General features: G+C 38.7%; 1 protein-coding gene across 7 annotated transcripts in view; it reads left to right on the top strand.

Annotated features, from left to right (window-relative positions):
• TENM3 (teneurin transmembrane protein 3) overlaps positions 1-26,268 on the top strand; it is a 1,675,137-nt gene that overhangs the window by 1,633,296 nt on the left and 15,573 nt on the right. For all 7 annotated transcript variants that reach the window (XM_043970124.1, XM_043970125.1, XM_043970126.1 and 4 more), the window contains 3 exons: positions 11,902-12,077; positions 12,919-13,154; positions 24,556-24,852. In XM_043970124.1, the coding sequence (XP_043826059.1) occupies positions 11,902-12,077; positions 12,919-13,154; positions 24,556-24,852 (709 nt within the window). The remainder of the gene's footprint in view (positions 1-11,901; positions 12,078-12,918; positions 13,155-24,555; positions 24,853-26,268) is intronic.

Below are 26,268 nucleotides of genomic sequence, written 5' to 3' on the forward strand. Positions count from 1 at the left end.
AGAGCTTGTTTCAATGGGCCCTATTTCTAAGAGTTGTTGCAAGGGGCGCTCTTGGGTGCTCTCATTTATACCCTTTCTCATTCTCACACCCATTAAATAGACCTGAAACCCATTTTTAAGCAAAGTTATTTAAAATGAAGGCAATAAAACATAAGGTGGGAAACTGTGGAATAATTTTCAGCAAAGTAATTTAAGCAAGTAGTTACCCCCCAGTGCTCAGCCAGAAACTGAATTCCCACTCCAATCTTTTCAATGACCAGAAGTGACCCACCCCCTGCCCCAGTTCTCCAATGATGAATCAACAGAGTGTAATCTCTTACTAGGCTGGAAAGGTTTAGAATGTGGGCCTGGCAATAGACTATATATATCAACTTTTGTTTTAAGGGACCAGCCTAGCTCAGTTCAGAATGGTTCTTTATTATGGTGGCTATGGGATGATAAATTATTTGAGCCACGGATGCTATAATCTCAGAAAGGTCGTGTGTTCTAGCCCAGGCCTGAACAAAATTCCTTTCTACAATCTATACAACAAATGGCCATCCGGCTTTACATACAGTGAGGGGGAACCCACTCATTCCTAAGGCATCCTATTCTACTTAGAGACAGAGCTAACTGTGAGCAAGTTTTCATTTAGCCTAAATCTTCTTGGAAACTTCCACCTACCACTCCCAATTCTGTCCTCTGTGGCCAGAGTAGAACTAATCCCTTTCCTCCTGGAAAGCCCTTCCAATACTTGAAGACAGCTATTGTATGCCCCACAACTTGCCATTTCAAGCTAAACATCCTCACTTTTATGGAATCCAAATTCGAGATATACGGAATCTTTAAAATCATCTTGCTTAACTAACCCCTTCATTTTACAGTGAGGAAATGATGTTCCACTGAGGATATGTCATTTGTCCAAGATTATGCAGGGAATAAACAGATTTCTCCCGCCTCTCCTCATGTGGCACGACTCTTTCTAGAACTGAACACAGTATTCCAGATGTGGTTTTATCAGGGCAAAGTGCCACGGTCTGATTCTGCCCATGCTTCTACTTGAATGAAGCTCAAGGCTGCATTAGCCATTTTTGTACTGTACTTCCCAGCCCAAAGATGAAAAAGAGCAGTCCTTCCTTTTCTCCATCATCAGCAGCATTATCTCATTGATTCCGAGCAACAGTCCTATTCCTCATTATCTTACTCCTCCCTTTTCCTGAACTTCCCTATTATTATTTTAGACCATCGCCTTCTTATGAAGAAGAAAGCAGGATTTTTTTTTTTAACATGGAGAAAAAGTCTTGCCTGATCTGTGGATCCAAAAGATAAAAAGAGAAGCTAGAGTGGGTAGTGTTAATTCATAATTCTTTTAAGTCAATTTTATGGTATAGGGCAGTGTGGATATGTTATATGGCATGCTGTGTAATTCATCGGATAGAAAGCCAGATCTGGAGTCTGAAAAACGTGAATTCAAAGCCTCTCTCAGACACTTATTAGCTACGTGACCCTGGGCAAGTCACTTAACCTCTATTTATTTACTTCAATATCCCTCATAAATAAAATCCAGATACTAATCACACCAACCTCCCGGGATTGTTTTGAGGATTAAATGAGATATTTCTAAAGCACAGTACAAAACTCAAAGCACTGTTTAAATGCTGGCATATATAGTTTCTCCAAAAACAGCATGAGAAATCTAAGAAAAAACGCAAATCTTTTTAACCTTCCCAATTATGCCTCTAATCAAATGGGTGTATTTAAGAGCTTATTAAATTCATGGTACATTTATTTTCTGGTATTCTCTCTCACATTCCAATCTCTCTTCCTTATATCCTGTCCTCACCCTTCCCTGCCCTCTGACCTTTTTCTAGCCATTTCAGTTTAATGTTTTGGCTCATTATTTTCTGCTGAATTAATCAAATCAGTGTGTCATCTGACCATGAATGATATCGGTGCTACTTCTTCTCTCCTGCATTTCCTTCTCTTTACTTTTCAATTCTCACTTCTTGCTTCTCCCTTATTGAATCTTCTCGACCTCTGTTTTAGTCGGAAAGTCCCTATCACTAACCAAATCCTTTAAAAGTTGTTTCACATTTAAAAAAAAAAAAAAAAGATCAATGGGGCAGCTGGGTGGTGCAGTGGATAAAACACTGGCCCTGGATTCAGGAGGACCCGAGTTCAAATCTGATCTCAGACACTTGACACTTACTAGCTGTGTGACCCTGCGGAAGTCACTTAGCCCTCACTGCCCTGCCCCCCCCCCAAAAAGGCAAGAAAATGAAATAGAAGAAAACATGCTTCAGTCTACACTACAAGTCCATCAGTTCTCTGTCTAGAGGTGGATAGTATGTTTCTTAATGAGTCCTTCAGAATTCTGGTTGGACATTGTGTCGCTCAGTTACTAAGTCTTTCAAAGTTAATTATCAATAATTATCAATATTCTCCTGTTTCTGCTTACTTCACTTTGCATTGATTCATAGAAGTCTTGTCAGGTTTTTATGAAACCGTGCCTTTCATCATTTCTTATAATATAATAGGATTCTATCACACTGATATGCTCTAAATTGTTCAGTTATTCTCTGATTAATAGGCATCCCCTCAGTTTCCAATTCTTTGTCACCACAGAAAGCTATTTTCTGTACATAAGGGCCTGTTTCCTCTTTCTTTGATCTTCTTGGGGAATGGGCTTAGTGCCATATCTCTGGCTCAAAGATATACAGGTTCTTAGACTGCTGGACATAGTTCCAAATTGCTTTCTAGAATGGCTAAACTAGTTCCCTGCTCCCCCAACAATGCATTTTCTACAACCCCTTCAGCATCTGTCATTTCCTTTTTTGTCATCTTAGCCAGTCTGATGGATGTGAGGTAGTATTTCGGAGTCATTTTAATTTGAATTTCTTTAGTTATTGGAAATTGGGACTTTTTTCATATGGCTTTGATTTCTTCCTCTGAAAACTGCCTATTCATATTCTTTGACTGTTTCTCAATTTGGGAATGGCTCTTATATTTTTAAAAATCTGACTCAGTTTCCAATATGTTTAAGAAATGAGACCAGAGAAACTTGTTGCAAAAAATTTATCCCAGTTTCCTGCATTTCTTCTAGCTTTGCCTACACTGGTTTTGTTTGTACAAAAACTCTTCAATTTATTTAATTAAAATTATTCATTTATTTTACCTTCTATGAACCTCTCTCTTCTTGTTGGGTCATGAACTCTTCCCTTATCCATAGCTCTTACACAGCTTAATTTCTTTTAGGCCCCACTAATTTGTTCATATCACTCTTTAGATCTAAATCAAGTATCCATGTTGAGCTCATCCTGGTATACAGTGGGAGATGTTGGTCTACGCCTAGTTCCTACCAGATTGCTTTACTGTTTTACCAATAGTTTTTGTCAAATGATGAGTTCTTGCTCTAGTAGATCTTTGGGTTTATCAAACTCTTAAGCTACTTTCGCTTCATTTGTTTCTGCATATTGTGTACCTAATCTGTTCCATTGTTTAACCTCTCTACTTATAACTCCATACAAAATTTTTTTGAAGATTACAGCTTTATAGTTTAATTTACACTCTGCTAGGCTGCCTGCCTTCCCATCCCCCCCCCCCAATGATTCCCTCAATATTACTGACCTTTTTGTTCTTCTAGATGAATCACATTATTTTTTTTTTACACCAAAGTTAATTTATTTTTCCGTTACATGTAAAGATAGTTCTCAACTTTTGTTTATACATGCTTTACAATTTCAGATTTTTCTCCCTCCCTCCCTCCCCTCCCTCCCCCCTCCCCTAGACAGCAGGTAATCTGATATAGGTTATATCTATATATATCTATACATATACATATAGATATATATATACACACACATATATATACACATAATAACATTAATCCTATTTCTGCATTAATCCTGTTACAAGAGAAAGAATCAGAGCAGTGATGCAAAACCTCAAAATAGAAAAAAAAAACAACAGCACCCAAAACAAAAGAAATAATATGGTTCAATCAGCATCTATACTCCACAGTTCTTTCTTTCTTTTTTTTTCTTGGATTTGGAGATCCTCTTCTATCATGAGTTCCCTGGAACTCTTCTGTACCATTGCATTGGTGAGAAGAATATAGTCCATCACAGTAGGTCAACACTCAATGTTGATGATACTGTGTACAATGTTCTTCTGGTTCTGCTCATCTCACTCATCATCAGCTCACGTAAGACCCTCCAGGTTTCTCTGAACTCTTCCTGCTCATCATTTCTTACAGCACAATAGTATTCCATTGTATTCATATACCACAACTTGTCCAGCCATTCCCCAATTGATGGGCACCCCCTCAACTTCCAATTCCTTGCTACCACGTAAAGAGCAGCTATAAATATTTTTGTACATGTGGGTCCCTTTCCCCCTTCCATGATTTCTTTGGGCAAAAGACCTAAAAGTGGGATTGCTGGGTCAAAGGGTATGCACAGCTTTATCGCCCTTTGGGCATAATTCCAAATTGCTCTCCAGAATGGTTGGATCAGCTCACAGCTCCACCAACAATGCATTAGTGTTCCAATTTTCCCACAGCCTCTCCAACATTTATTATCTTCCTTTTTTGTCATTTTAGCCAATCTGATAGGTGTCAGGTGGTACCTCAGAGTTGTTTTAATTTGCATCTCTCTAATCATTAGAGATTTAGAGCATTTTTTCATATGGGAATAGATAGCTTTGGTTTCTTCATCAGAAAACTGCCTGTTCATATCCTTTGACCATTTCTCAATTGGGGAATGACTTGGATTCTTATAAATTTGATTTAATTCCCTATATATTTTAGAGATGAGGCCTTTATCAGAAGCACTGGCCTCAAAAATTGTTTCCCAGCTTTCTGCCTCCCTTCTAATTTTGGATGCATTGCTTCTGTTTGTACAAAAATTTTTTAATTTAATATAATCAAAATCATCCACTTTGCATTTTATAATATACTCTATCTCATGTTTGGTCAAAAACTGTTCTCCTTTCCAAAGATCTGATAGGTACACTATTCCTTTCTCTCCTAATTTACCTATGGTATCACCTCTTATGTCTAAATCATGTATCCATTTTGACCTTATTTTAGTATAAGGTGTAAGATGTTGGTCTAAGCCTAATTTCTGCCATACTATCTTCCAGTTTTCCCAGCAGTTTTTGTCAAATACTGAGTTCCTATCCCAGAAGCTGGAGTCTTTGGGTTTATCAAACACTACATTACTAGTGTCATTTACTACTGCATTTCCTGAGCCTAGCCTATTCCATTGATCTACCACTCTATTTTTTAGCCAGTACCAGATAGTTTTGATGACTGCCGCTTTATAGTAAAGCTCCAGGTTTGGTACCGCTAACCCACCTTCCTGTGAATTTTTTTTCATTATTTCCCTGGATATTCTTGATTTTTTGTTTTTCCAGATGAATTTTGTTATTATTTTTTCTAGCTGTATAAAATAATTTTTAGGTAGCCTGATTGGTAGCTCTATAAAGTAGGTCTTTAGTAACGTGATTGGTATGGCACCGATTAAGTAAACTAACCTAGGTGGTATTTTCATTTTTATTATATTATTTAGATATGTCTTTATTGGTGTGAAGAGTATTTCATAACTGTATTCTTATAAAAAGCTTTAGTGTATGTTCTAGCAGGTAGACACTCCTATGTCAGTTATTTTAAATGGAATTTCTCTTTCTATCCCTTCCTGCTAGGTTTTGTTGGTAATACATATAAATGTATTTGTGTGCATTTATTTTATATCCAACAATTTTATTGAGGTTGCTAATTTTTAGTTGCTTTTCTAAGTATACCTCATATCATCATAAGAAATCATAATTTTGCTTGCCTTTTCTAATTCATTCAATTTCTTTTTCTTTTCTTATTGCTATAATTAGCACTTCTAGATCAACATGGAACCATAATGGGGATAATGGACATCCTTGTTTCACCCCAATTTAATTAAAAAAGCTTTTAGTTTATGCTCATTACTGATAATGCTTGTTCTTGGTTTAGATAAACACTTCTTATTTTAAGGAAAGCTCCATTTTCTTGTGTTTTTTAAGAATAACGGGAAGGTGGGACAGCTAGATGGCGCAGTGGATAGAGCACCGGCCCTGGATTCAGGAGTACCTGAGTTCAAATCCGGCCTCAGACACTTAACACTTACTAGCTGTGTGACCCTGGGCAAGTCACTTAACCCCAACTGCCCTGCAAAAAAAAAACAAAAAACAAAAAACAAAAAAAAAGAATAACGGGAAGGGGCAGCTAGGTGGCACAGTGGATAGAGCACAGGCCCTGGAGTCAGGAGGACCTGAGTTCAAATCTGGCCTCAGACACTTGACAACTTACTAGCTGTGTGACCCAGGGCAAATCACTTAACCCCAATTGCCTCACCAAAAAAAAAAAAAAAAAAAGAGTAATGAATGGGTATTGTATTCTTTCAAAAACAACTTCTGCATCTTTCGGAATAATGACATGATTTTTGTTGGTTTTGTTACTGATATGGTCAGTTATACTTATAATTTTCCTAATACTGAACCAGCCCTGCCTTCCTGGTATAAATCCAACCTGGTCATGGTCTCCTTCCTATTTTTATTTTTAATTTTATTTAAAATTTTTCATCAATTAGGGAAATTTTAGTTTTCTTTTTCTACTTTGATTATCCTTGGTTTTGATATCAAGAGCCATATTTGTGTCATGGAAGAAATTTGGTAGGATACTTTCTTTACCTATCTTTAGAACAGTTTATGTAACATTGAAGTTAATTATTCTTTGTATTTGGATAGCCATACCAGTATTAAGCAATATTACATGTTTCCCAGGTTTACTTTTCAGCCTTTACTAAATGCTTAACGCAGCTTGCTTTGTCTTTTTCCTGATTCTGTAAACCTAGGGCTTCTTAAAACCACTGTGTACTGTAAGCTTTGCTATTAAGATTGTGATAACAAAATCAGGCCAACAATTCTGGGGCCACTAAGCTCTGTTTTAACAATAAAAATGTTATGATTAAAGAAAAGAGAAAATAAAATTAAAAAGGGGAAAAACTGCATAATCGATAGCATTTGTTAATCCATCTAAGCCTGGGGTTTTTTCCCTTAAGCTGTTAATTTATAGCTTGTTTAATTTATTTTTCTATGATGGGATATAAGTATTCTATTTCCTGCTCCATTCATTTAGGTAACTTATATTTTTGTAAATATTCATTTGTTTAGATGGTAAGATTTATTGGCATATAGTTGGGCAAAATAGCTCCTAGAAATTGCTTTTATTTCACCTTCATTGGTTGTGAATTCACCTTTTTAATTTTCTTTATAAACAACATTGTTGTATTCTTGTTTCAAATGCATTCTGCTACCTTCCTCCATTTTGAGTCATCCCATTTCCATCCCTTTCACCTATTCTCTTATAGACTGTCATCCCTTTTCTTCCTTGCCCCTTCCTCCAAAGTCTGTTGTGCTTATTCTCCTTCCCCCCTCCACTTTCCTATTGGATAAGCTGCATTTCTATACCCAACTATGTGTGTCTGTTCTTTCTTCTTTGGACCATTTGAGGAGACAGTAAGATTCAAGTGTTGCCTGCCCCACTCCACTGTATAAATTCTTCCTTGTATGCCTCATTTATTTGAATTTCCCCATTTTTCCTCTCCCTTCTCCCAATGCACCTCCCTTTTCCCCACCCTTCCATTCTTCCTTTGAGATCATGCAAAAGACCAGCTCTGATCTTTTCATCAAGAATGATTCAAAGTCTTCTTTTTCATTAAATGTCTGTTTTCCCCCTTTCTAGGATCATACTCAGTTTTCTGGATAGGATCATTCTTGGTTGTGATCCTACATTCTTTGTCTTCTGTGATATGATATTCCAAGCCCTCTGTTCTTTCTTTCTTTCTGGCTGCTTATATCTTCTTCTTGACCTGGGAGCTCTATATTTTGGCTACAATATTCCTAGTAGTTTTATTTTGGGGTTTCTTTTCAGAGGCAATGGATAGCTTTTCAGTGTCTACGCTGCCCGTTGGTTCTGATATGTGGGCTGTTTTGTTTTTTTATAATTTCTTGAAATGTGATGTCTACCTATACTCTTTTTTTGTTTGTGGGTTTCAGGTCATATGATGATTCTTAAATTGTCTCTCCTCAACATATTTTCCAGGTCAGTTGTTTTTCCAAAGACATTTCATATTTCCTTCCATTTTTTCAGTCTTTTGACTTTGCTTTGTTTATTTTTTTTATCTTATGGAGCCATTAGCCTCTATTTGGCCAAGTCTAATTTTCAAGGAGTTATTTTCTTCAGCAAGGTTTTGTGCCTCTTCTGTCAAGCTGTTTATTCTCTTTTCCTATCTTAGCTCTCATTTTCTTTTTAAAATAATTTCTTAGCTCCTTTAACTCTTCTAAGAATTCTTTTGGGGCTTGTGTTCAATCTACATCTTCTTTAAAGCTCTGCTTATAGATGTTTTCAGATCATTGTCTTCTATTTGAGTCTGGAGCTTCCTTGTCACCATAGTAACTCTTTATGGTTAGATTCTTTTTGTGTTTGCTCATTCTTCAAGTCAGCTTCTTGACTTTAGACTTTCTTAACATTTGGCCCTACTTACTTTAGGGAATAAAGGGGAACGTCTGGCCTGAGTTTCTGTCCTTTTATGTTCTGCTGCTGCTTTCTGTCTGTGGGTCTGCATGTCTTCAAGTCTTACAATGTGGTGTGATCCCAGGAGAGTTCTTTTCACTGCCCTCTAGGTCTGAGCTCTACAAGTTGGGTCTTTTGGCTCGTGTATAATTGTGTGTAAACAGAACACTGCTGGGCTTGGTCATTGTTAGCCCACTGAGGGGTTCAGGACAACTGAACTGCTGGCTCCCCTTTGGTCTTGGTCTCCTGTCTCAGTTATTCCACTGTAACCAGTATTGGGCCAAAAGTTAGAACTGAGTCACAGGGCAGCTAGGTGGCGCAGTGAATAAAGCACCGGCCCTGGATTCAGGAGGACCCGAGTTCAAATCCAGCCTCAGACACTTCACACTTACGAGCTGTGTGACTCTGGGCAAGTCACTTAACCCCCACTGCCCTGCCCCCCCAAAAAACAAACAAACAAAAAGAACTGAATCACTACCCTACTCTTAGGCTTAGTACTCAGTCCTGCTGACTCACAACTGTTTCTCTCCACGCTGGGTCTGTGACCCAGGAATGGGTAATATTGCTGCCAGAGAACACCTCTTCTTGCTCCCAGCTCTATTTCGGGGTCCCCTGGGTTCTTTTTCTGCCCTGGGGCTTGTGTTTCAACTTCCCTTTTGTTCTTGAATATTCCCCAACCCCACTTCTGTACCCCCTGCTCCTGGCCAGGTCCCGTCCCAGATCATGTCTGTATTTGTTTTCCTAAGCTTCCCTGGGCTGAAAAAATAGCTCACCGTGATCTATTCTTGACTATGCCATTCAGAATTGGTCTGGAACATTTTTCTATGTTGTAAAAGAGTTGTAGTGGAGAGCGAAGACAAAAATGCTTCCTCTCACTGATTTCATACTTTTATATTTTCTAGAATATTTTCTTTCCCTCTTTTTACTCTAAACTTCTGTCTTCACGCTTCTCTTAACCAGTACTTCTTCAGTGTCTAAGAACTTAACTTACTATTATGACCTATTCTGTACTTTTTTGCCCCTCTGACCCTTTCATTTTTCCTATTATCACTTTTCTTTTCTAGTGCTTTAATTACAATGAAACCTATTTAGATCACCCCTACTTCTAATGGGCCAGTAGTAATGACAGTGAATGTGATCATTACAAATATCACAGAGCTGTAAGCAGTGCATCCAGAAAATATTGCACTATTTTCACAACCAAAGCAAAATGACAAATTAAGATAAAAACTTCCACAGAGACATTTTGATAACTGATGAGTAGAGATGACATGGTATAGTTAAAAGAGCACAGCAACAACTTAGAAAAGGAAGACTTCTGTTCATTTCCCACCTCAAACACTAGCTGTATGACCCTGAGCAAGTCAGGAGTTGGCCTTGGGTTACATAGGCATCTGGTTCTGTTCTCTACTTCATTTTGTAGTGTCACATACGTGTAGTTGTACAGCTGTACTTTTAGTCTCTAAGGCATAAATGCACATGAAACTATAGAATGCTTTGGTTGTTGCCACGGTTTCATATTTCCCTGCTTTCCTTAGTACACAATCACCTTGTACAAAATTTTCCCTGGCACTGTTTATAAATGGTAAAACCAGGAGGCACTTTCAAAAAAAACCCTGTCATTTCAACGAATATATATTTAGAATAGATGTTTAAAATTCAAGTTCTCTTGCCTTATATTTTAGACATCTTAATTTAAAATTAGTTTAAAAGTGCTGGAGGGGGGCGGCTAGGTGGCGCAGTGGACAGAGCACTGGCCCTGGAGTCAGGAGTACCTGAGTTCAAATCCGGCCTCAGACACTTAACACTTACTAGCTGTGTGACCCTGGGCAAGTCACTTAACCCCAATTGCCTCACAAAAAAAAGTGCTGAAGGGCTTTTCTTAGGGGTTGAGAATTCTAGAGGTAATGGAAGGATGCTGGTAATTCAAAAACAATGAAATGGCAAAGGAAAGAGCATCAATGATGTATTTTTTTTTTCTTTGCAGGGTAATGGGGGTTAAGTGACTTGCCCAGGGTCACACAGCTAGTAAGTGTCAAGTGTCTGAGGCCAGATTTGAACTCAGGTACTCCTGAATCCAGGCCCAGTGCTCTATCCACTGTGCTACCTAGCTGCCCCCAATGCATTTTGTTTGTTTGTTTGTTTGGTTTTTTTTTCGGGGCAATGGGGGTTAAGTGACTTGCCCAGGGTCACACAGCTAGTAAGTGTTAAGTGTCTGAGGCTGGATTTGAACTCAGGTACTCCTAACTCCAGGGCCAGTGCTTTATCCTCTGTACCACCTAGCCACCCCCCAATGCATTTTTAAAATATACAGGAGAGGGCAGAAAGAGGTTCAATGACTTCATAGGACAGTAGTATACACCATGTTAAATTATGTGTATAATAATATAAAAACATATAAAAACACTTAAATAAAACCCAAGCTGTACATAATTGAAATTCATAGTATTATGCATATAATCTTTTTGCTTTTCTTTGTATAAAGAAATGTTCATGTTTACCGATGTTTATAAAGTTCATAATAATGAAAAATGTTCAAATAAGTATCAAAAACCATATAAATGGGAAAACGATCAAATCACATTTCTTTAGTTTTGCCTAAGATCACCTACTTCTTTGTCAATATAGATGGCTCATTATCCTCATTAAAAAAAACTTGTAAATTAATTATTTACAGTGATATGTTACAAATAATTATAAAAATAAGGTCCATAAAATACTATTCATTTATAGAGTGATATCTTTTGAATCAGTGAGATGTTTTCTATGTGCATATTTATTCAAATGTATTAACATGTTTCATTTATTTTATACATGTGTCTGCATACATATGTATGCATGTGTGTACATATTCTTCTTATACATGTAAAGTTATAAGGTCACAATACACTCTCAAAGATGACAGGAGATAGTAAATCCTTTTTTCTTAAAAAGTCTATAATAGTAAATTCAGCCTAGTGTGATAGTATAAAAAGATTGAAGAATGCTAAGGAATTTAATACCAGCAAACATGTTCCCTTTGAAATGGCAAATTAGATGTGCAGTAAGATTTTGGTCACACTTCAAAGAGTAATGTGCTGAGCTGGAGAGCCATCCTGTTTACTCTTGCTCTCCCGATTGAGGTTTCTATATGTTAAACAGGCTTTTGACTACTTCAAAGCATGTTTGAAGTCCACACTCTGCATATCTCATGCACAAAGACAAACATTCTCCCAAATTTCTGCTGCTAATATTATTTCTGCTCATTATATTTGTAAAGTAAGTGAACCCTGAGTTTTTTCTATCAAATACTGAAAAGGTGCCACTTTTTCCTTTAGCTATGACAGTGAAGGCCGTCTGACAAATGTGACATTTCCAACTGGAGTGGTCACCAACCTTCATGGCGAAATGGACAAGGCTATTACGGTGGACATTGAATCATCCAGCAGGGAAGAGGATGTCAGCATCACTTCAAATTTGTCATCAATTGATTCTTTCTATACCATGGTTCAAGGTAATAAGAAAAATTACTAAAAACTAATTTTATGTTTTATTAGAATAAAATATTAACATCATTCAAAAGACTTTTCCTTTACAAAGAATATAAACACAGTCCAAATAAGGTTACCCCCTAAAAACATCCCTTTCATAATAACCCTATAAATACATGATAGTCAAACTCTGCTGGAAAGTCACATAACTCCCCTGTAACCTAATTTGGTTAATCATCCATTTATGACACTTTCCCCAAGGAATGATACCCCCTGTGTTTTGTTGTTGTTTTTAACCTAACACTGTTTTTGCTAAATCAGTTAATGACATTAAGCAGAGGGGAGAAAACCTCAAATATTGAAGAAAATATAATGAGAATCATATACACATATCCACAGCCTCCAAGACAATATCTTGTTTTGTTTTGGTTTAGTTTTGTGTGGGGCAATGGGGGTTAAGTGACTTGCCCAGGGTCACCCAGCTAGTAAGTGTCAAGTGTCTGAGGCCGGATTTGACTTGGCTGCCCATACCATAAAGGATCATCCTACATTCTCTCAAACATAAAAACAACTGGGGAGGGGGGTGAAGAGAAGAAGCCCTAGTAATGGAGAAGGATTAAGTATTGTAAATACCAATTTAGTCTCACTAAAAGTTTGAGTGTCACTGAGTTTTACTCAGGCAAAACTTTTACAGCAGGAAACAACATGGGAAGAAACCGTTTATTTTCCTAAAAGGCATTATTAAAGATGCTTTACTTACAAATGCAGATCATTCAAAGAACTATGTCGTTTGTAATTCCACAACATTCCAGATGTTTATTCCACATCTGTGGTTTATGCATTTCTGCTTCATCGCTTTTTCAGATCAGTTAAGAAACAGCTACCAGATTGGCTATGACGGCTCCCTGAGAATTATCTACGCCAGCGGCCTGGACTCCCACTACCAGACAGAGCCACATGTTCTAGCTGGCACAGCTAACCCAACAGTGGCTAAAAGAAACATGACTCTCCCCGGGGAAAATGGCCAGAATTTAGTGGAGTGGAGATTCCGAAAAGAGCAAGCCCAGGGCAAAGTTAACGTCTTTGGGCGAAAGCTTAGGGTAAGTAAACATTTGAGAATACCTTCCTAATCCTTCCCCTGGTCAGGGGGCCAATACCCTGGACAGCTACTGCGCCCAGCCCATGAGCTAAGCCTGCCAGAGCTACCAGAGAGCTTGCTATTTTCCATAGAGTTAAAGTTAATTTTTTCAGAAAATATTTTATGCTTGAAATCCATAAGGGAAAGTTGTTGTCAAAACTGAAAGTTTCCTTTCCAAGGCTAGCTTTGACAGCTGAAGACTAACCTTTTTTGTGATACTCCAGGAGTATCACAAAGAAATGAATCCATTGTAAATGCAACTTAGCCACTCTGAGTAATTAGACTTGAGCAATTAGTAATTAATTAGTAATTAGGTTGAACAACTGACTTGAGGCTGCTAATTCATGTCAGGATACCATGGCTTCTATTCTTCGCACCTTGCCCTGGCCAGGGCTGACTCCCTCACATTAAGGATACAGGGATAAAAGAACTGGCTTTCAGGCCTTATAATGGTGGCACTGAGAAGGATGAAAGTGATAGTCTACAACATGGTTAACTGAACTTCTGCTGTACGCTACTTGAAGGTGACTTCCCTCTTCTCATTTGGCTTCTCCTCCACCCCCTCCCAGTTCTCCTAAAATAGACTTTGAATTGACTATAGATTGTCATCTTCAGACCCTAACAACTGCTTCTGTATTATTAATGGGACCCCCTATTTTTATTATTGTTCTGAGAAATACTCTGGTAATTCCTATTTCTGATCTCGATGGCATAATTGATTTTTTTGTAAAACATTCCGCTACCTGTACCTTCACAATTCTGTAAGGCACTTTCTTTTCCCTCCCTCTCCTCTAGTAGGCCAAATATTTCTAGCAGGCAAACTATGATTTATGACAGCTATTTGGTAAAGACAACATAGATTAAGTACTCAAAACGAGGTTGCCAGGAGACCACCTTAGGACCACAACAGACATCTGAGTTATTAGAATTGAACCTGATTCATTCATTCTATTAGTAAATACACTATACTTTATCAAATAAAGGTGAATAACTTGAGACAGTTTTTCCTGACCAGTATTACATCACTTGCCATTTTGTGCAAAATCATTACAAAGGAAAGAGACCAGAAGATAAAATGTGCTTTTTAATGCCTGTTATTTTTGGCTCCCCAAAAGTTTTGGTTTTTCCCTTCACAAACACAGTAACAATTATTTACCTTGGCAGTACCTCAGGGTGCAAAAATATCTACCCAACTCTGTCACCAGCTATTTACAAGAAACTAAAAGAAGCAGTGAGGAAAAAATGGTGGTAGGGACATCATTTTTTCAAGGTGTTTGCTAATGGCTATCTATCAACAGTTGGCAGAAGAACACTTGGGTTGGTTCACAGGCAAACTACCAACTGAAAATGGTACATCAAAATCTTAACATCTCCCTTATCATTCATCTACCCCTCTCTAAGAAAGGAAGTTCATTGGGTTAAGGAATTTGGGTCATTCATTCATTCAACAAATATTCATTAGTTGCAGGTTTGGACTGCCCCCAACTCCAAAAAAAAAAAATTCCTATGAGTCACAGTGCTAAAAGAAGATTATGACATTGGGATGTGATGTCATGACTTGAAGTGAATTGGATTTAAGTGAGGGAAGGCTGTGCAAAGTCACCAGCCTCGCTGTCTCCTCCAGAGCCATCTGGGTACAGTGGCAAGATATATATCAGGACAACTGGAGATGGCATGAGATGTTTAAAACAATTGAGATTGAGTGACTTGCCCAGGGTCACACAGCTAATAAGTGTCTGAGGTCAGATTTGAACTCAGGTTGTCCCAACTTCAGGGCCAGTGCTCTATCCACTGAGCCACCAGGTAGGTGGCACAGTGGATAGAGTGCTGAGCCTCCAGTCAGGAAGACTTGGGTTCAAATCTGGGTTAGACACTTACTAGCTGGGTGACAGTGGGCATATCACTTAACCCAGTTTGTCTCAGTTTCCTCATCTGTAAAACAAGTTCAAGAAGGAAATGGCAAATATAAACTGATAAACAAAGATGAAAAACCCCACAGGCCCTCTCTGCAAAGAGTTTATAATCACAAGGAAGACTTACCAATGTATAATACGTAAACAAAGATTAGACAAGGTAGAATGTGATAAGAGAAAAAAACCATCTGATTAAGTGCTTTAAGAAAACTCTGAGAAAGGATTACTTTCAAGTTGTCAAGGAAAACTTTGAGGGGGAGCTAATGCTGGAGATGCTGAACATGATGCTATTAAAACACCCCCACCCCCATAACATCTAACATGATACTTTGAATAGAGTAGGGCTGAAGTATAAAACTCGCCATACAATCCCAACTGAGAATAATCAGTAAACATTCATTAAGCATCTCTTAGGGCCAGACACTGTGCTGGAAAAACAAAAAGAGGCAAAGACAGTACCTGCCCTCAAGGAGCATGATCTAACAAGTCTAATTAATTAAAAGATTAAGATGTAATTGGGAAATGTTTAACAAAATAAATAAAAATATAATACAACATAATGTTCATTTGTGGCTGTCTAGTCAATATGCAGGCTTCTTCCATCTTGAGTTTGACACTGCTGGAGAAGGGAACGGGGTCAGGTATTCGACCTGTGATTTCACTGTATTAGGGTAGTTCCAGGTGAGCACTATTCCTCAATGTTGGTACAAGCTGGTATCTTCTCTTCAATTTCCAGTCTTCTGGAGCACTGAGAGATTATATGATTTGCCCAGGGTCAAGGACTTGACCCTGCTTCCAAGGCCAGCTCCATCTGCACTCTGCTCCTCTGCTTCTGAAGAGGCCTTCAGCTGAAGGACAACATTCACCATCTACTGGAGGAATATTCTGGTTATTAATCCTCCCATGAAGGGCATGGAGGGGAGGATGCTTCCAACTCTTTAAGCCCATGGCTATGAACTATTTTTTTCCTCTATCATTTGTGCTTCTTCTCTAAGTTCAGGCCTCATCTGACCTTATTTTTTGTCTTCTACCCTGATGGAGAGAAGTATGTCCAGGGATCACCTTCTTCCAAAAGAGGGTATCGCACTCAAATCATCCCTCTCCAAGTCATGCTGGACCATCATCATCATCTGGTCCCTGCCCTCTCTGGTGATGGTATACCCCATGATACCATCCTGGACCCCTTTTCTCTATGCAGATGACTCCTAGGGCTGTGCCTCTAGTTTCTCCTGGGCTCCAGTTCCGCATCACAACAGCCTATAGTTCAGATGGCTTGTAGTTATCTCTAACTCAATTTGTCCCCTCCCCAGGACCTCTGATTGCGCTTCATAGGGAATGGTTTCAAGTCCCTTTATCCCCCTGATGACAATCCAGCTTGTCCATGCCTCTCCTAAAGTGCTTTGCCAAAACCCAAACACTTTAGATGTGCTCTTACTAGGCAAGAATACAGTATATTTTAACTGCCTTCACTTCTGTCCACCCTACTTCTGTTAACATAGTCTAAAGTCCTGGCATTAGAGGCATGTCAGTGTTTACTCGTATTATACTCATATAATAACCCCAGACATTTTTTATGTGAAACTATTTATTTTGATAAGATCTTCTTTTCTGTATTTGTCCACTTGAAATTTTGTGCACAAGACTAGGAACTCATTCCTATAAATATTATCTTATGAAATTCAGAACACTTCTACCCTGTGTAAGGGGCTAAAATTCCAGCTATACTAACTATCTAAAATCTAATGAGTGGTCGCCAATAAATTATACGCTTTAGCAAGAGTATTTAAGTGTTTAAGTATTTATTAAAGAGCATTAGGATCAGAGAGAAAGGTAAAAATCTAACTATTTCTAAGAGACCCCATCATCTGACCCACCATGGCAAGGTCAGGAACCAAAAGAGACAGAACCCCTCCGCCAGTGTCCGCTCCCTACTTCATGTCCTCCTCCCAGAAATGGGAGGCTCCTCAAGTTGATTGGCTGGTAGCCTTGATAGACAGTACCCCCGAGCAAACGTCACTTCCTGTCACTAAGGACTTTGACCACATGGCTTGCTCTCAGAGGCCTTCTCCTCATGGCGGAGCTTTTCTACAGTGAGTCTCCAGCAGGTGGCGTCATTCCAATCGTTACACCTGTCAAGGTCTTTTTGCATCTTGATTATGTAAGCCATAATCATAATCATGATGTCTATGCATCCTTCTGATACTTGAACAGAGAATGGCTTAGGAGAGATCCCTCTGGAACTCCCCTAGAGAATTCTCTCCTGTACTGATATCTATTAATCACCACTTTTTTTTTTTTGGAGTTAGTCATTCAACTAGTTTCAGCCTCACCTAGATGTACTTCTGTCCCTCCATTTTGTCTATAGGACTAAAGTAAAAGAGTGTAGAAAATGCCTAGCAGAAATCCAGGTACCTTATGCCTAGAGCATGGATTGTTTTTTGATGCAGCCATGCTAACATGTAGTGATGACTACTTTTGCTTTTTTTTTTTCCCCTCAAGAATTCACCAACCATCTCTTCAAAAGATGTTTTCCAGGCATTGAAGTCAAAGCCCATTTATCCATAGTTTGAACAATTCAATTTTCCCCCCTTTAAAAAACAAAGACAAGATTTTCCTCTTTTCAGTCCTTTGACCCCTCTCGTGTTTGCCCTACACTTTTCAAGATCATCAAAAACGGATGTTCACCAATCACACATGACATTTCTTCTGTAATTGAGGTATAATTCATTTGGGCTTGGTGACCTGAAATCATTGATGGCCATTGTGTACTTTCTATCTCATCACTGGCATTCCCTGTTAACAAATTATGTTCGTGGGGCAGCTAGGTGGTGCCAGTGGATAGAGCACCAGCCCTGGAGTCAGGAGTATCTGAGTTCAAATCCGGCCTCAGACACTTAACACTTACTAGCTGTGTGACCCTGGGCAAGTCACTTAACCCCAATTGCCTCACTTAAAAAAAAAAAATTATGTTCGTTATTTCCAAGTTTAAAGGTGATTCTTTTTAGTAAAGCAAAAAAAAAAAAATCAACAAAGATTTTTCAGTATCTAATATGTGCCAGGTACTATGCTAGAGCAACATAAAAGTTGAGTAGTTCTATCTTCTCTTGAAAGTGGGGATTGGTTTTCCTTCTTCATATGTCTGTCTCCAGAATTTTGCAGAGGCTTAAAAAATACCTGTTGATTGATTGATTCTGTCTTCCTATTAATCCCAATTGCTATCCACCTCTTGCTATCCCTCATTTAATTTTGCTCTCTTTTCTTGATATGAAGGAAAAAACTGTAGAAGTAGGACCTCAAGGAGAAATGAAAGGCCATTTCTCTTTGCCTGTGTCCAAATGATGGGAGTTCTCCATAACAGGGAAAAAACAGACAGTGCATAGAGGCATGAATGTTGGTTTCTTTTTAAATCACGGAACCAGGATGCCTCAGCAAGACTTCTCGGGAAGCATACGATTTTAAATGGCTTGTTCACTCACACTGAGAGGAGGGTTTCCATCTGATACGCTTGATTGCTCGAGTTGATATATTTGATTGCTCTCACATAGACAATGCAAAGATCACAAGGGAGGGTTTCTTATTTTCAAGATAAGATTGGATGTGCCAGCTTTGACTACTAATTTCAATCCTATAAAGGGAATAAGAAGGGAAGTCAAGAGAGGAAGTGCTGACATGGGAATTTGGATTAAGAATTGAACTGAAATGTAGTACGGCAAAGAAAGCAACCAGAAAAGAGGTAGACACCAGATACGGCATCATCAACACAAATGAGACTTGACATGATCCCCATCTATAGTCAACTTCAGTCTCCTTTTTGGCCCAAACGACATTTCCTTTTTTTCTACCTCTCAGACCTTCTAGTTGGCTTTTAAGTTATTCATTTTAAACTGACTAAAGGCACATCCTTGCTAAATTCAGATAGAAATTCAACACTGTAGACATGCGTTTGCTGTCTCTATCTCACTGTATGACTTATTCAGACTCAAAATCAAGTCCAAGAGAATAGATGTCTTCAAGTGAATAGTACAGTATGCTTGGAATCATTTGGTGTGCCACGCTTTTTCTGCCTAGAGAAAAGTAATGAAAGAGAGAAATGAACAATGGCACAGAAAGTGAAATATCAAAGGGAGAACCAAAATTAATCCAGAGAAAGAAGAAATTTAAAATTAGACTTTTCCAAAAATAACATTTGGTATGATTTTTTTTTTAAACTAATGAACTGGAAAAATAGAGAAGAGTTTTTCTCCCTATTCTATCCATTCTCTCTCTCTCTATCTCTCTCTCTCTTAAGAAGAAACACTAGGACTGGTAAAATAACCATGGGGAAGGGAGAAATGGTATTTTTTTAAAAGGCAAGTCCAATAAGCCAACTGAAATAAAACATATTAGAAAATGAAACATGGGTCAATCAGAAAACAGTAAGAAAAAAATGGAATCACAGAGCTCAGGGAAAGCATAAGAAAGATAAAAAATAAAGTGATTCCTTATCAGTGCGTATCATGCACTGAAAGAGACCCCAGTAATCATCTAATATAACCATCCCTGAACAAGAAATTCCCTATTATGCATTCCCAAGAAATCATGCAGCCTCCAGTTAAAGACCCCTAGGGATGTGAGTTGAGTATGCCAGCATTCCCTGGAGCCTTCCTCCTCCCTCCCCCACTACGTGCTGCTCTACCTAGACTACATTCTCTGTGTGTGCTTTTGTAAATTAACAAGAGAAAGAATATTCTCTAAGCTCTGTCTGCATGCTAGGCACTGGAGAACCTATCACTTCCAGAGGCAGCTCGGATTGTTAGGAAATGTATCCTTACATTGCGCCAACTGCTCCTGGTTCTGCCTTTTAGGATTAAAGAGAATAAGTCTAAGCCCTCTTCCAAATAGTAGTCCTTTAGATACCTGAGCACAGTTTTATAGCCAAATTTTCAGAAATAAAAATATTTGCATAAAATACATATGGGGGGCAGCTAGGTGGCGCAGTGGATAGAGCACTGGCCCTGGATTCAGGAGGACCCGAGTTCTAATCCGGCCTCAGACACTTGACACTAGCTGTGTGACCCTGGGCAAGTCCCTTAATCCCCATTGCCTTGCCAAAAAAAAAAAAAAAAAAGAACTGAAATACATATCAGATAGAAGTCTTTTCTCTTTGTCCGACACGAATACATGACTAATACTTAGTATGTTTATTTTTGTCAGAATTGAAATTTAGCACTTTCCTTGAGCCAAATCAAAGAAAAATACATAGCATTAAATAATCATATTCACCTTAGAAACTGTTTATAGGATGCAGATGCTTAAAAGAAGCACGCTAGTATCTGAAAAACACCCAAGAAATTATATTTGGGGAAATAAATATTCTGATAAAAAACCATAAAGCTAGGCATAATAATGATCGTAAAAGGCATATGTGAATTTTGACAGGATACAGACATCTTGAACCCTTACAAAGTCTAGACTAGGATTGCCACTGGCTAGAAGGGATGAATCTATGACTCACCTGTACCAAACGGAGAGGACCAGGAGACGGTTTCCCTTTTAAAATGTATAGAAAGCAAGGGGCAGCTAGGTGGCGCAGTGGATAGAGCACTGGCTCTGGAGTCAGGAGGACCTGAGTTCAAATCTGGCTTCAGACACTTAACACTTACTAGCTGTGTGACCCTGGGCAAGTCACTTAATCCCAATTGCCTCATTCCCAAAAAAAGAAAATGTATAGAAAGTATAACTATTCTTTCCTAATTCTAGCACCCTCCCATGCCCTGTTTGCGCTTGCTAGCTCTCTTGCTCTCTCTCCCTCTCTAGCTTGCTCTCACAAACACACACACACACACACACACACACACACACACATATACATACACAAAGTCATGTTACCTTTCTCTATCTGTTTTAAAGTCAGATGGAATAATATGACACCTACCCCTACCTTCCCCCACTTTGTTATAATTATCCTCATGCCATGTAAGAGTTGTTTTGGATTCTTCCACAACAGACATTATCTAAAAATTGTGACACATTTAGCCCTCCCTTAAGGAATTGCATCAGAAAAGAATTTTCCATAGTCCATTATTTGAGCATGTGGCGACAACAACATTTCTGATTTTTAATTCCCCCTAAAAGTATTAAGATTGTATTTATGATGTGACTAGATTTTTTTGACACTTAAAATGAACTAATGATGTTAAGTGACATGATTCCTTAATAAGGCAGTAGTTAAGGAGAAGCCTGTCCTAGAACACAGGCTTCTCTGGTGTTCTGCCTACTGCTTGTGATGCCCACAGAGAGGAATGTACTAGGGCAGGGGCAGGAAGAAAAGCTGATCCATTAATCCTCCATGAAATGGTGCCTGCTGGAAAACCCAGAGGGTGGGGGTCTAAAAGCAGTGGGAATTTATGTCTAAATCCTAGGCTTGTGTTAGGAATGTGAGAAAAGACAAGGGTACCTTCTAATTCTTTCCTTATTACATCAACTTGAAAGAGGATAAAAGAAAACATGTATGTGTTCTGTGTCTGCACCAAGTCCCCACCATCTGGATAAAAGCGAAGAATTCAGACAGCCATCCAGATGTTTTGTCTACATGATACCCAATATCCATATGCTTCCAGAAGCCCACATGTTTGGGGTGGCAGACAGCATGGTCAGCAAGACTAACCACATGCTCCACGGGCATGGGCACAGACAAAACAGGTAGGACAGAAGCCAGTAACAGGTTAGACTGACAGCACGTATACCAGCAAACATTTCAACAGCACTTGACAAAGCGTACTGAGAAGTATGACATATCCATTTTACCGTGGAGACTTGCCCAGTTAAGTGGCAGAACTGGGACTTGAACCTAGTTCTTTCTGACCTCCTTCCAATACCACACTTCCTCTCTAAAACAGAAGTTATTGGTAAAATAAAATCAAATGTACTAGGTTCATCCTTTTGGCAGTAAATATTTCCCAGATCTGTCACCCCTAAGCCATTGTGATACCAAATCTAGGGATCTTCTGAAATCCTAGCCAGTTGAGTTCTGAGTAGAGGAAGCATCTGCAAAGATAAAGTGGAACAAGAGAATTGAAAAACAAATGAAAACTGAGGAAACAGACTCGGCTGGGGGGAGGTAGGGGGAGAGGAAAGATAAGAAAATGAAAACAGATGGGGAAATAACAATGATCAGCATTGTACATGAAAAGTTGGAGTGGTTCATGGCAAGCCAGTGAGTGTGGTATCACCTTAGGGAAAGAGAGAAAGAGGCAAAGTCGAAGAATGCAGTTTCTAAAAGCATTAACTGAGAAACCTTTTCTGAAGTTACTAAAACCTTTGTGCAGATATGGCTTGGAGAACACAAGCCTGCCGACAATCTAATGTAGACTTGAAGCCAAATCTATATCACTTATTACTATATGTTTTCATGAATTTTCTTTTTAATGTAACTTAATGAAAGGGAACTATTATCTTTGCAAGCACTTTCTCATGCCAGGATGGAACCTTGGAATGTCCAAATAATTGGCTGATTCAGAATCAAAGCAAATCAAAGGATGAACATCCTTGTTTTGTAGGTGAGGAAGCTGAGGTTCGAATCGGTTTCACTGTTGCCCAAACAACACAGTTGATTAGTGAGAGAGTTAAGACTATGGCTTAGATTTGTTGATTCCCAATCCACCATTTTTCCCATGCCATGTCTCTCATCAATAAATATTTGGGTACCTACTATCTGGTATTGTAAGGGCAGTGCACAGAGACAGTACCTGACTAAGGGGCTCTCAAACTAATTGAAAGGATTAGTTAAATAACAATAAAATGGATAAATAACAGTTCCAGACAACAATCAAAGGGATTAGTTAATTACCAGATGAGGAATAATAATAAAATAAATAACTTCTGAAGAAGCTCAGAAAAGGTAGAGAGAGAAGTCAATTGAGGCTGGAGTCATCAGCGAAGTATTTTTTAGAGGGAATGGGGTTTGAGCTATATCTTGAGATGTGGAATTGCAAAGATGAAGGTTTCTAGATTCCAACTCCAAGACCCTGTCCCTTCTCTGTTCTCATGATGTTCAAAGAGGGTATTGTTTGTTTCTTTGTTTGTTTTTCAATTCTCTGCGTGCACTTTGCCACCAGAGTATTAAGTTCCCTCTGGACTTAAACCTTGACCATTTGAGAACAGGACACAGTCAGCACTCTTTGAAGAGCCAGTAACTAGGAAAAGCTTCTTAAGGGTTATTGTAGAGCAGGAATTATTTTTTAAAAAAAGAATAATAAACCAAAGGAACAATATGAAAAGCGACTTGTAACTGGATTTATCAGTGGTCAAAGGAGGGTTTCTCCCCTACATTAAAAAAACAAACTGATATCAAGGTCAGCTGAAGCTATTTGGAGATGTTAGCAAAAATCAAGCAAAGGATTTATATAAAGGAATCCATCTTGGACACTGGTTATATAAAAGTAGAATTGAGAATCTTTAATTTGGATATTTTAAGTTCTCTTTCTCTCTAGCACTTCATCAACAGCACATTCCTCACGTAATGTGGAAAACCTTTCTCTATGTTGTTCAGTGGCAGTAGCCATCATATTTGGTATGGGATCCAAAATCCTGCGTATAGTAGGTAGTATAGGTATTATAATGCAACTTGGGCCAGATCTGTAAATGGATTAAAATGCTCAAGCAGAGTAGACTTGGTATCATAGGGTTCTGGAACAGGTGTCATTTCTCCAAATTTTTTCTAAAATAACAAGATCAGGGCAGCTAGGTGGCGCAGTGGACAAAGCTCCAGCCCTGGATTCAGGAGGACCCGAGTTCAAATCCAGCTTCAGATACTTGACACTAGCTGTGTGAACCTGGGCAAGTCACTTAACCCTCATTGCCTTGCAAATAAAATAATAAAATAAAATAACACAACAAGATCATCTACTAGGTTATGACTTTCTGGGATATGACCCAAAGCAATCCTTCCCTACATTCTTCATTAGCAATCATCAATAATATGACTTCTTACTTGTTCTACAGAGGGAAAATTGAGAGTTTATCACTACCCTTTATTTACTGTCACTGTGATTAATTTCCATTTACTCAGTAATTACTTGCTTATGTTTTACAATGCTTGTGTGGCCTTGGGTAATTTAAATGGTTATTCCTTCTATTGCCTCTGTGTCCTCTAAATGACATGTGCCTTTAACAAACTCCAGCAAATGCATTTCAGTGTTTCTCTTAACCTGTTGACTAAACTTCGAGAAATTTAATTGAAAAGGTTTTGAACAAATGCCAGGCTGTCTCTCCATTTAATGAAACCTTTTAAAACAACCGTTAATCTAATGCCCTGTGCTTACACCAAGAAGTTGCTAAATTAATTTACTGACAAAGGGGATCAATCACCATAAATGGTGTTTAAACAATAGTGGGGACTTTGAAAAGTAATAAGCAATGGGTATTGGAATAACATGATTTATTTTTATCATCTTGTTTGTTTTATAAAAGGTTAATGGCAGAAACCTCCTTTCAGTCGACTTTGATCGAACCACGAAGACAGAAAAGATCTATGACGACCACCGTAAATTTCTGCTGAGAATTGCTTATGACACATCTGGACACCCAACCCTTTGGCTGCCAAGTAGCAAGCTGATGGCTGTCAATGTTACCTATTCATCAACAGGCCAGATCGCCAGCATCCAACGAGGAACCACTAGTGAAAAAGTAGATTATGACGGACAGGGAAGGATTGTGTCTCGGGTTTTTGCAGATGGAAAAACATGGAGTTACACATACTTAGAAAAGGTATAATCTATAAACCAAAGATAAGCTGAGGACAGGGGAGGCAGGGGAAGGAATGGATGATCATATCTCAGAGAACACCAAGGCCACTGTGGACCCAACCATTAGCTTTCTTATCATTGCTGTTGCTTTGAGGTTAATTGGGGTTTTTTGGTTTTTTGTTTTTTTTTTTAAGTGAAGCAATTGGGGTTAAGTGACTTGCCCAGGGTCACACAGCTAGTAAGTGTTAAGTGTCTGAGGCCGGATTTGAACTCAGGTACTCCTGACTCCAGGGCCGGTGCTCTATCCACTGCGCCACCTAGCTGCCCCGTTAATTGTTTTTTAATTGTGAACTTAAACATCAACAAACTAGCATTAATTTTTAAGTACTTAGTCTATGCCAGGAACTATGCTAAGCACCAGGGATGCAAACCTGATCCCTTTTCTCAAGGATTTCATATTCCAATAGGAGAGACAACATGCAAACAGCTATGTACATATGAGATATATAAAGTATAAATGAAAAGTAACTGGGGCAGCGGGGGTGGAAATGACTAGGAAAGCCCTCTGGGATTTGAGCCAAGTCTTGAAGAAAGTCAGGAAGCAGAGGTAACAAGAAAAAATATTCTAGGGAAGAAAGAAAGAAAAAAAGATGATTGCATAGAAGCATACCAGGTCTGAATACTGTACTATAAAGTAGTTGTCATCAAAGCTATTTAGTATTGGTTTAAAAAAAAAAACAGCTACAGTAGAATAGATTTAGACAAGCCTTATGCCTGGCAAATATCTGATCAGCACTACATTCCTATTGTTATTTTAAATATTGATATTTAAGGCACACTGGTACAGCAGTGATGAATTTCTGCATTGGTAAAGTAGCTTCTCCTTAGGTAAAGTTCTCTTGTGTGAGACCTTCTGAAACCCCGGAGCAAGCAAGCCAACAAACACTCTGCCCCCCTTCCAAACATTTATCAGAAACATTTATAAATTAGGATCAGTGCTAGGTCCTAATTAGTGCAAATGATGAATCCCATGAAGCAGTCACAGTATACAAATGAATACCACATCTTTCTATTGGGCTAGTACAAAATCAAATACATTCGACCACTTCACAAGACTTATTGTTCACACTACCCAGGACCTGGGTGTTATTTCCTGTAGACAGTATTCTCTGCTAACTCTCGAATGTTAGGAGAATGTTCCTGATGGCACAAATAAACATGTCAGTTTTAGACACGATTCCTGTCAGAGCTTCAATCAAACTCAACTCTGTGTGATTGGGGCAGTTTCTCAAACCCAAAGTTTATGTGGGAAATGAGAAATCACTCCAAGCTTGAAATCACACAAAATTGGCCTGAGCGAGGCCCTGGGTCCCTACCATAATCCACAAGGTGATTCTCACAGAGAAAAAAGGGCAACAGCAGGGGGCAGCTAGGTGGT

The sequence above is a fragment of the Dromiciops gliroides genome, chromosome 6 (assembly GCF_019393635.1).
Source record: "Dromiciops gliroides isolate mDroGli1 chromosome 6, mDroGli1.pri, whole genome shotgun sequence".
Lineage (NCBI taxonomy): Eukaryota > Metazoa > Chordata > Mammalia > Microbiotheria > Microbiotheriidae > Dromiciops > Dromiciops gliroides.